General features: G+C 47.7%; 1 protein-coding gene across 2 annotated transcripts in view; it reads right to left on the bottom strand.

The window, feature by feature from the left end:
• RCSD1 (RCSD domain containing 1) overlaps positions 1 to 10548 on the bottom strand; it is a 72012-nt gene extending 61464 nt beyond the window's left edge. The window contains exon 1 of one of the 2 annotated variants that reach the window (XM_027526498.1): positions 10353 to 10548. In XM_027526498.1, the coding sequence (XP_027382299.1) occupies positions 10353 to 10358 (6 nt within the window). In that variant the 5' untranslated portion in view covers positions 10359 to 10548. The remainder of the gene's footprint in view (positions 1 to 10352) is intronic. The other variant, XM_027526489.1, reaches the window with a different exon arrangement.
• Positions 10549 to 12067: the final 1519 nt, after the last annotated feature.

Below are 12067 nucleotides of genomic sequence, written 5' to 3' on the forward strand. Positions count from 1 at the left end.
TCTCCAGAGGCTCTTCCTGACCCAGCAACCAAACTTGCATCTCCTTCATTGGCAGGTGGATTCTTTTTTTTTTTTTTTAACACTTTAATTAATTTTAGCTCATTTTATTTTTAATTTTATTTATTTATTTTTGGCTATGCTGGGTCTTTTTAAAGATTCTATTTATTTTTAATTGAAGGATAATTGCTTTACAATATTGTGTTGGTTTCTGTCATATATTAAGATGAATCAGCCGTAGGTATACATATGTCCCCTCCCTCCCACCTCCCACCCCATCCCACCTTTCTAGGTTGTCACAGAGCCCCAGTTTGAGTCCTACAGCAAACTTGCTATCTATTTTACATAAGGTAATATACATGTTTCTATATTATTCTCTCCATTCATTCCATCCTCTCCTACCCCACCCCCTGCCCACCCACAGTGTCCACAAATCTATTCTCTGTGTTTCCAAAACTGGCAGGCAGATTTTTTACCACTGAGCCACCAGGCAAGCTTAAATGAATCAATGGAAGAATGCATGAATAAGGTATTTGATAACCAAATATCAAATGAGAGCATATAAAATGTAATTCTATAATCTTGCTAGACACAATCCTCTCTGAAGGTAGAGATGATCCCAGATTATCTTAAGTAGCTCTTCTCAACCTGCTGACACCATAGTTATCCCATGGGAAAGGGACCAGAGCAGAGAGAGATGGCCCTCACGGCCCCGTGGAGAGGAGCCCCGGCCCTACAGACCCTCACGGCCCCGTGGAGAGGAGCCCCAGCCCTGCAGACCCTCATGGCCCCCTGGAGAGGAGCCCCGGCCCTGCATACCTGCTCTCCTGACTGTGGCTCTGAGCAGAGAAGGCTCTGGCTGTCCCTCATGCCAGTACAGTATATATATATGTGTGTGTGTGGGCTACCCTAGAGGCAGGAAATTAGTCTCACGACAAGAATCAATGAATTGGCTGTTCATGGCAACCCAGTCCAGTAAGCTTGCCTGCGAAATGCCCTGGACAGAGGAGACTGGTGGGCTACAGTGCATGGGGTCATAAGAGTCGGACATGACTTGGGAACTCCACCACCACTATTCACCCCTAGGACAGTAAGGAGAGGAGTGTCACAAGAGAGCCGAGCAATAAGCAAGGATTGATCTGCCAAGCCCGAAGTCTCCTTCCCTTATAATGAAGAGCGGGCTGACTGCTGTCATGAGCTAAATGGTGCCCCCCCAAATATGATCACTTCCCAATCTCTGGAACCTGGAATTGTTACCTTATTTCATAAAAGGATCTTTGCAGATGTAGTTAAGGATTCTGAGATGAGGAAATCATCCTGGTTTATCAGTGTAGGTCCTAAATCCAATGACACATGTCCTTAAGAAGAGACTCACAGAGTAGAAGGTAAAGGGAACATGAGGCAAAGATTACAGTGACCATAGCCAAGAAAGCTGGCAACCACAAGAAGTTCTAGAAGGTGTGGAATGGATTCTCCCCTAGGGTCTCCTGTGACACCTTGGTTTCAGGTATCTGGCCTCCAGAACTGTGAGAGAATAGATTTCTGAGACCGCATTTGTGGTCATATATTATGGCAGTCCTAGCAAACTCACGCATCTGCCAACTCCACTGGCTTTAGACAGTAACCCAGAGTACCAGCATCCCTCTGAGTCTTCCATTCATTCCACATGGGCTTGGAATCATCCTTGTTCTTGTCCTCCCAAGTACATCAATTTAGGCTTTTGTGAGGAGATTCAGGAATGACTAGGCAGCAGGGGCCAAAGACTCTTCCAGAAAGACCTTTTGAGGGCACCATAGAAAGGAGGGTTGGAGGACAGGTGGAGTTCTCTCCCTAGTGGGGTGGCACCCTCACGGACTTAGTTTAAGATCTCTTGGCACTTGTTGCTTAAGACAGTGATAATAATAGCTGTCCCTCTCTCTGCCCATCTCCCCCAACCCCTACCATCCCCCTATAACGGTGCTTGCCAGATAAAACCTAGAAACCAAGCACCATCGGTATGGACTTGGAAAGCCTCAAGAAGACTATACACAGACATGCAGAAGCAATAAAGTAATTATGAACTTATTTAGACACATGGATCACACATGCCCTGTAGAAGGGAGGTTCCTGTGCTGGGAGCCAGAAGACCTTCATCTTAGTTCTGACTTTGCCACTAACTGACTTGAAGTGTGACCATCAGTATATCACTTATGTCAGTTTCCTCATTTATTTGGTCATGCCATACATTTTGTGGGATCTTAGCTCCCCAAACAGAACCAGGAATTGAACCTAGCCCCTCAGCAGTGAAAACAAGGAGTCCTAATCGCTGGACCACCAGGGAAATCCCTCTTCATCTTTAGAATGAAGGGAATGAAAGAAACTGCTATTATTCCTTCTTGCTCTCAAAACTCTAAGCCATAAAAATGAATGTGTATTTAAACTTCCTTTGTGCCATAGATGTTGGCACTAGTTTCATTCAGAAACACAAGTGGAGCCTTTCAGAAGCCTATTAGATGTGTAGATGAGGACTCGGAGTAAATCTGTACCAGACCTCAGAGGCCCCGAGCCTTGAGCCGCTGGCCTCCCCAGTGGCCTTGGGCTGGAGGAGAACTGGCCAGGTCAAGGGGCATGTGGTCTCCCTGTCACACATGCTGTGGGCACTGTGTGGGCAGCCAGAGCCTCTCTACTACAGGAGGAAGAGAACGGGCCACAGGATCCCACCGAGTGGGGTGGGTTCAAATGTTGGAACTTCTGGTAATCACCTTCCAAACCTTGGGCATATAATTTAATCATATTGAATCCTCAGCATCCTCATCTAGAAAACAGATGGAATAGGACTTTATGAAGATTGAAAAGATTAACTTATGTAAAACATCTGTATATAGAAGGTGTTCAACAAGTGGATTACCATGACAGCAAGCTTCAGGTTTCTCCTACATGACATCAGTATCAGTTCAGTTCAGTCACTCAGTTGTATCCGACTCTTTGTGACCCCAAGGACCGCAGCACATCAGGCTTTCCTGTGTATCACCAACTCCTGGAGCTTGCTAAAACTCATGTCCATCGAGTCGGTGATGCCATCCAACCATCTCATCCTCTGTCACCCCCTTCTCCTCCTGTCTTCAATCTTTCCCAGCATCAAGGTCTTTTCCATTGAGTCAGCTCTTTGCATCAGGGGCCAAAGTACTGGAGTTTCAGCTTCAGCATCAGTCTTCCCAATGAATATTCAGGACTGAATTATCAGTATGGATGCTGAGAAATGGATTTCGCACTATCCATCAAAACATATCTCGAAAGTAAGACAAGCGACGAATCTGAAGCTTGGCAATGTATTTCAGACATGGGGGGGCGGTGGAGGGGGTGGCCCCATCAAGGTAGGAGAACTGTCCATTTGACTCATGTGCTTGGAATAAATTATCACAGGTGAGGGTCTAGGGGTGAGGCCCCAAGGAAGCCAGAAGCCCTCTATGGCGCGTTGTGAGATGTAAATTCTCTGTGACCTCTGGTGTGGGTGCTTGGGTTGTATAATAGCAGTCACAAGTCTTGGCGTCTTGTTTCTGTCGCACTGTTTTCTGGACCCAGCCTGAGCTGAGGCACGTGGCTGGCTGCTGCTCCGGGGCTCACCTCGGCTTGTGCCTGTGCTGCCGTTGGACAAAGAGGAAGGCTTTTTGGAGCACGCACAGGACGTGTGAGGAATGCAGGAGTGGGGCTGCAGGTGGAGGTGTGAACTGAAGGAGGGCTGTGGGGGCGGCTTTGGTTGAGTTGACCACAGGCGTTCCCTTGGGGCCCGGGGTCTATTTCAAATTGGATTTCCGCCTCAGAGCTTTTAGGCGCAGGCCCTGGGCTTGAGTATGCTAATCGTTGGGCTGAAATCCCCTGTTAGCTGTGCACCCCTGGGGCTGCCAGGGAGCCTGGGAAGAGCCCCACTTGTAGGGGAAATCCCCAGTAGAGGAAGCAAGTTTTCTCTAGCTCCCATTAGAGACGCTGACTCTGAATTCCCACACACCTGAGAACTTATCTTCAATCTTGTACTTTTTTTACGTTGTGTCCTATGTGTATATTTTGTTTCCCCAAATAGAACAGAGGTCCTTTTATGGCAGGAACTGTAACTTTTACTTCTCTATATCCCCCCTCTAGCTCCCCAACTTCAAATACCTTTACCTTGACTGACTCCAGACACGGACTGCTTGTCCTCACACGATGCTTCTAGCATCAGTGCTTTGCTTGCCACCCTCTAACTAGAAGGCACCTCCCCATTCTCTGCACTTGGTCAACTCCTCCCCATCCCTCCAGACTCCACGTAGAAGCCATCTCTCGCAGGAAGCCCGTCTGAACCCTAGGCTGGGTACGATGCCTCTCCTCTGTCCACGTGAATTCAAACCTCTTGCACATGCCTATAGGCGCTGGCCCGGCTCTTGGACGGGAGCTGTTCGGAGACCAGCAGGTGAGACATTCATCTTCCTCTCCCCACCGCCTGGCAGCAGCGGGGCCTCAGTGTATGTCTGTTGGACCTAATTAAAGAACTATCGTGTGTTGTATGCTATGAATTATTATCGATTATTGAAGATCTAGCTTAGGAAAGAGTTGTGACTGCTATCCCAAGGCCAGGAAGGCGGCTCTGATACAGCGCAAGCACGTTCAAAATGAAGGGCTAGGGACACCTTGGCCGAAGAGAATGTCCAGCTCCAATGTCTAGAACTTCTCAGTGCTTCCAGCCTGGGGGCCCCAACACTCCCCATTGAGTATTCGCTCTGATGGCATCTCAGGAGGCTCATTATAGATGTAAAAACCCTGAAAGCCCATCTCACCTCTCCTAGGGAGGTCCTGGGCCCCAAATGCAGAGGCCCATTCCCTCAAGATAAGATTTGACTCAGGTAAGATGAATCTCATAAGCTCAGCAGTCATTTCCCACAATTCCCAGGAGATAGATATTCAGGAAACCTAAAAGGAAAAAGATGGAGAGCTCAATCCACAAAAGACAAGGGTATAAGGGCAGTGTCTGACTCAGGTAGATCCACTGGGTAGGTGAGCTCCTCTGCGTCCCCAGAGCAATAATACTGATGCTGGTGACCAAACCTTGGTACTGTGTTAGCAGTTCCATTATATCTTCTGCACAGAGTGATTAAAAACATCTGCCTGACTCTGAAGGCCAAAATGAGGTGGATATTTATTTTGTGATGAAACCAACCATTCTACCTCTTAAGGTTTAGGCTGAGAGGAAAACTAGGTGAGAGAAAAACTGCAGCTTTCCAAAGGTTCAGTGGTGCCTAATTCCCTAGGCAGCCTCAATCTCTGTGTCTTGTTTCCTCCTTCACTATATGGCAGTTGGAGATCGTTTCATTCCACCCAGAGCTCTGAGATGTTTAGATTCTAATGAATTGAGTCAAGCTGGTCAAGCTGATTCTGCAAACCTAAAACTATTACTGTAGGATGGCAGATTTGCCTTCAGATTTCTCTGGAACCAAAACGTTTTCTTGAGGCCTTGATAAGATTACCAGGCTGCTGAGCTTCCAGTGTTCAGATTTCCCACGGAACCGCACTCGCCAGCTTCTGGCTCCCCTGGCTGTCAGCAGATACGCTGTGGATTGGGCTCTGAAACCTGACTCTGCTCCGGGAATGTGTGCTCACCCCCTCCTGTGATAGCGCCTGGGCCCTTCCAGTCTGCCTGCTGGAACTTTCCCTGTCATTGTGGTCCTGGGAATGGAAGTGTCTATTAAGTGGAAGCCAGTGGTACTTTGAGGGTCCCACAGAGTGGGAGCCAGACAGGAATGTGGGGGGTACTTGGGCAGGCCTGCAAGTCCACTGAGCCAAAATCCAGCTTCCAGAGGCCAAGCAATCCCTTATTATGGCCCATCGGTCAGCAGCCAACATATGGCTCAGTGAGAGGGTGGGTCCAAAACCAGCAACGGCTGTTGGTGAAACTGTGGGAGAAAATATTTAATGAAGTATGGGAACTCCCTGGTGTCCAATGGTTAGGACTCCAAGCTTCCTGGCACAACATCCCCCCCGCCGCCCCGCAATATTAATGAAGTAAAAAGATACCATTGGAAAAAGTAGGTTACAAAATGAATACATTATATGTATCAGTATATACACATACACACATACCTTTCATTAGTAATACTGATAACCTGTGAGGATGACAAGATAGTCTGGGAGTATTTAACTGACATTCATCACTCAAGATCCAGTACATAATAAATGCCCAATAAATACTGAATAAATGGATGAATGACACTATCTAGAAAGGACTGTGGAGTTACCTCAGAGAAAAGGGCTCATTAACTCTGTCCATCTAAATTAGAAATTCATTACATGTTCAGTGGCAAAATTAAAAACGGTAGTACCTACAACTTATATTTAAGCAACTAAGAGCACTGGTGTTGGAGAAGACTCTTGAAAGTCCCTTGGACTGCAAGGAGATCCAACCAGTCCATCCTAAAGGAAACCAGTCCTGGGTGTTCATTGGAAGGACTGATGCTGAAGCTGAAACTCCAATACTTTGGCCACCTGATGCAAAGAGCTGACTCATTTGAAAAGACCCTGATGCTGGGAAAGATTGAGGGCAGGAGAAGGGGACGACAGAAGATGAGATGGTTGGATGGCATCACCGACTCAATGGACATGGGTTTGGGTGGACTCCAGGAGTTGGTGATGGACAGGGAGGCCTGGCGTACTGTGGTTCACGGGGTCGCAAAGAGTCGGACACGACTGAGCAAGTGAACTGAATTGAACTGAAGAGTACTGGTTTGATTTTGATGTACAACGTCTCCAGCTCTTTCTTTACTATACACTTCTCCATTCTGAGTTCCTATCCAGAGTAACTTCACCTACCATCTCTTCTAGAGAAGAATCATATTTTCATCATAAAAGGCCTGTACTTCTCATGGGAGGCTGGACATTCCTGGTTAGAACAACCTAAACCAACATATCTAAACCTTGTTGTTGTTGTTTTAAATTGATTTTTTCCCATCTTCAACCATTTATTTACTCATTCAACAAGCATTTGAGTGCCATCAAGCACTAGATATATATGGCCCCTGTCCTTGAGGAATTTTCCAGGGAGAGAACCAGGTAAGCAGACAGTTACAGGTTTGTCTAGTACTCTAATTCAGTTTGAAAAAAGTGCCCTGAGTGTGCTGTAGAGTCTGAGGGCATCTGTACAGGCTTCCCGAGGTGGAGATATTTGAGCTGCAGACTGAGAGGGGAAGAGTTCTCTGTTTCTGTTAATTCATTTATCAAGCAAGCTCGTCTCAAGGAATTATATGATTTAGGCACTGTGCAAACTTCTGGAGACCTAAAGACCAGTAAGAGAGTCGCTGCCTACAAAAGGCTTATTACAAACGTGTAAAAGCAGTACTGCCTTGGCATCTCAGAGAACCCTACTCACCTGTGCACCCTGACGAGCTCAAACACAGAAGTCATTTCCGGTTTCTTATGTAACACATGGTCTTTATTCTTCCATTTCTTTCATTCTTGCTCTCTCAAAGTCACAATATGCCTGGACTCTCAGAGTAGCTCTTGAGTCTGGTTTCCTTGTTCACTCTATACACTGGCATTTTTGCCATATCATCCCTGCTACAAGGTGGATGCCATCTTACTCAAGACCACTTAGAGTTTCTTACTGTCCAAGGAGCAGAATCCAGGGCCATCCACTATCTGGCTTTGAGGCCTGCAGCTAGCCTCTGTCTGAATCCGAAAAAGGCATCCCTTTGGGGTACAGCTAGGCAAGGAGACTTTTTACAAAGCAAAGTAACCCTTTCTTCCAGATGGCTTGAATTCCAGCTCCCACTCACCCACTTGGGCAGGATCCACTATATACTCGGAGGCCCTGTGGTTTTTATCTTATTACTTTCTTTTTTTTCCTCTCTCTGCTTCTTCACCTTCCTTTCCAGCCAACTGGCTTACTTTTCTGCACAAAGCTGGCATGTTCTCCGTGCATCCATTTCTTATGACTTCTCCTCCTCACCACCCACCTTTCTTTTAAGACTTCTTTTGAGTCTTACACAGAAATGCAAGAAATACTGAAATACTATAGAATTTAGGGTCTGCAAATGCCATACCTTAAGGCACTTTTGCATTTGAAAATTAGGCACATGACAAGATTAGTCTTATTTTCCCTATTGGATTGTGAGCTTTTAAAAGACATCTTTTCTTGTTTATTCCAGAGGGCTTAAAGAGGGTTGAAGTAATGATCGATATTTTTGATAACAGTAAAGTAACTTAAAAAAAAAAAAGATTCCCCAAAGACTTCCAAAAGTTAAATGGGTTCTAGAGAATGAATGTTGAGTAAATCTTACTGCTGCTGCTGCTGCTGCTAAGTCGCTTCAGTTGTGTCCGACTCTGTGCAACCCCATAGACTTACTGGCCTGGTATAAATTACTAGTACTGGGAAGTAATGCAGCTCCATTTCTCATCAAATATAGTGGCATGTCTCAAAAGTGGGTTTCACCTCTCAAAAGAGTTTTACTCTGAGATTTTTCAGAAATTCCCAAATCCCACTCCTGGATATCATGTCCCACCATGAAAAAGTTTACTTCCTGGCTAAAGAAATGTCACTTCTCCAGCCTCTTGGTTTCCTCTCCACTTCCTTTACCAGTGTTAGCTGTTGGAGTGCTTTTTTCAGGCATTTTGACAAAAGAACTTTAAAAGCAGTCACTGCCAACCCACAAATCCATGCCCTGTACAGACTCAGTGTGGACTGACACGCTTCCTGACTGGCCAGCAGTGCTCCTGTCTTGGCAGAATCCCCTATCAATGACTACACATATGTTTACAGACTAGGGGATCTTCTCTTTTCACCACTCACTTCTCTTTTCACCCCCTCCCCCGCCACCCCACTTTTCACTTCCACACAGGAAGTTGCTCAGGCAAGTTTCAGGGCCTCTGCCACACACTGTTCCTTCCTCAACTGAAGAAGAAAGTACCTTTGGAAGGATTCCCTTGTGTCTTCTGAGAACAAATTTGGCCCTCTAACAGTAAGCAATTTGCTTCAAAGCCTAAGAGCTTTGCTCTTATCTCCCATCCAGTTCTGCAAGAGATTAAAGAGGTCCTAAATTACACTGCACCTCTAGCTAAGGCCTGAGGCACCCTGTACTGTCAGAAGAGGAAACCAACTCTTAAAGCAACTTTGGGAACCTTCTTGTTCGTATGGGCATTCCCAGAGCCATCTGCCTTCTTGGTTCTGAAGCTGCAGCCAGGAAAGATCTTGTTGCTCTAGGCTATCTTTGAGTAGACTGGTGATCACCCACTGCTGGGTTTCCCTCTCACCCTTTCCCAACCCTAATCTGCCTGGAGTTTCCCCAGTTTACAGATGTTTCCAGAGGGCCCATCTTAGCCTCTGGCGGATCCCAGGGGCCCCTGCACTTTATAAAGACTCCCTGAAGCTGATCCCTGAAGACAACTGATAGAGCTGGACACTTGACTGCAACTGCCCAGGACAGACCTATTGCCCACACAGAGAAGTCCCAGCGCTTTGCAGGCAGTGAGGATTGCTTAGAAGAGCCAACCTGAGTTCTGGTGTAGAGCAGTGACAGGGAAGAGACCACAGCACTGGGAGCAGCAGTTCAGCTTTTGAAAACGGGAATCACCTTTGCTTTCCTTCTTTTTAAAAGCAAGCCTAAATCTAGCTAAAATAGGCTTAGGGCTAAATGTCAGGTCTATTTCAAGGGGAAAATCCATGGGAGCCTCAAAATATGTTAAAGGCAGGGAGGAGGGGAATATACCAGCCACTCCTCCAGTGGAGGGTGGTTCCTGGATCCCACTGGCTGGAATTGTCCCAGGAAAACCCCAGGCAGAGCAGTGGTGGGCCTCACCCTGGAGCCCCCCACAGATATGTAGCCAGCACACCCCAGTGCATGCAGGGACATACAGGAAAGTCTCAAGTTTGATCAGAAATAGTGCCATTTGCCCATGAGGGGAGCTTTCCAGAAAGTTCTGAAAGATGTGACAGACAAAAGTGGGACCTGAGAAGCAAGAGGGCAACCGGACTTTTAAAAGCTCAATTTTCATCGAAAAGGGAAGCCCATAGACGCTGTGCCTCAGGGTAACAGCTCTGTTTCTCTTTCAATATTCATCTCTGCAGATCCAGCGGCTTCTGATTTCTAAATCAGAAATTTTGCTCACACATTTGTCCATTTACAAAGTTTATAGCACCTAACTTTTTTTTTTTTTCTGAAGCATTTGAGTCCCTAAGCAAAATAGCTGAACCTCTAGAAAGGCCCCTCCCCTCTCCCTGAGGTCCTCCCGGCCGACCCCCTGCCTGCCGGGAGGGGTCCCCTAGGAAAGGCCGGGGGCTAGCCTCCGGAGTGCCGCAGCGCTGAGCCTCGCTCGTGCTCCCTGCTCGGACCCTGCTTGCGCGCCGCGGGATTCTTTACCTCCATGTCCTCCAGGTGCCGACTCAGCGCCGCCAGCGCGCGTTCGCTCTGTCCCGGGCTCTCGATCCCCGCTCAGCGCTCTGCTCCCGTCTGGACCGGGTTCGGCTCCGGCGGGCACAGCGCAAGTGAGCGGCTGCACGCCCGGCTCGCCGGCTGCAGGGCTGACTGCGGGCCGCCCCAGCCCCGCGCTAGAGAACGAGGAAGGAGGAGGAGGAGGAGGAGGAGGGAGGGGAGGGGAGAGAGAGGAGGCGGGGAGGGTGGGGAGCTGGGGAAGGAGGCCGGCGATCAGGGTTTAAATTTAGACACAAATCTAAACAGATACTGTCCCCTCCCGGGGCAGGACTCAAGCGAGGGAGCCACGACTCCATTAATCTGCCCAAACATGGGGATGGGACAGTCGTGTGGCCCCTCTTTCTCGTGAAGTTCCTCCAGGACCCGGGTCTTTGCTCGGTGTCAGTCCTCAACCTCTCTCTCCTTCAACATCTCTTCTTTCTTTTCGCTTGCCCTAAAGGTCACAGTGGTTCTCTCATTCTTTTTATCTCCCCTCTTTTCTATTTACTTCTTTTATGTACCTCTCTACCCCCGTCTCTCCTCATTTAAAAAGAAATTGCATTCGCCGCATACCTGGTTTTCCCGGCGTTCCTGGGCGGAGAATGAGGACCCTCCCTGACGGATAAATGGTTCTCCCACTCCCCTCCTCCCCGTCCCTCAGAGACTGTTTAGGCAGTGCCTTCAACGCTTAAGTGTTGCAAACTCAAGTACCTCTCCGTCTGTCATCTCTCTTCCTCTCCACCTCTAAGTCGCACGTTTTCTGGAGACCTTTATCAGTCGATCCATCTCTCACCTGTATATCAGGTAGAGGAGGAGGAGAAAAGGAATCCAAGCGAAGTTTAACAGGCTCCCTGTAACAATCTGTCTTTGTCTCTCCCCAGTTGGGTTGATGCATTTGGATTTGTGGAATTTCATCTCCCACAAACTGCTTGTTGCTAAAGGGCCTTTTTGGTGTTCCTAAGTGGACTCTAAGAAATAGAGCAAAGGGCAAGATCCCGAACATCCGATTCCCATAGGCCCAACATAGCAATCTTCCCCCAGGGCCATCCCAGCTCCCTGAGCAGCACAGACGCTGAAGATAACAAAGCTGCAAGGAAGGGACAGGGGAACTGAAATCTGGAGCAGCTTCTCTCTCTGCTACCAGTTTACACACTGGTCACCAGCACTAGGTGCCCCTTCTGGATCTGGACCCCTCCCAGAGAAGAAAAGGGGGAAGCCCTCAGAGACCTATGAGTGTGAAGAGGATTGGCCCCCAGGGAGGCCTCTGTGTCTTTCTGCAGTGTCCTTGTACCCCACCTCACCCCAAACCCTCACCCAACTCACCCTGGGAAAGAGACAGTGGGCCAGGTAATCATGAGCACTGTGAAGAGAGATATGTGGAAAAATGGGTAAAAGAATCCAGCTGAGAGTTTGCTCACACTACAAAGAACTGCCCTAATTCTGCTCTTTATCCCAGCACTCCCTGCAGACTTTCAGGCACTTAAAATTGTTGCTTTGGGTACCAGCCTTAGAAACATGGCCTCTTCCCTGCAGAATCTTCTAAGACTTGCCTTTCTGAAACACTGATAGCCCTAATGCCAGAGTGTTTTCTAGTTCATTTAACTTAGCCTAACCTTTATTTTTGGAGAAGGTAATGGGCACCCCACTCCAGTACTCTTGCCTGG

This window comes from Bos indicus x Bos taurus, chromosome 3 (genome assembly GCF_003369695.1).
Source record: "Bos indicus x Bos taurus breed Angus x Brahman F1 hybrid chromosome 3, Bos_hybrid_MaternalHap_v2.0, whole genome shotgun sequence".
Taxonomy (NCBI): domain Eukaryota; kingdom Metazoa; phylum Chordata; class Mammalia; order Artiodactyla; family Bovidae; genus Bos; species Bos indicus x Bos taurus.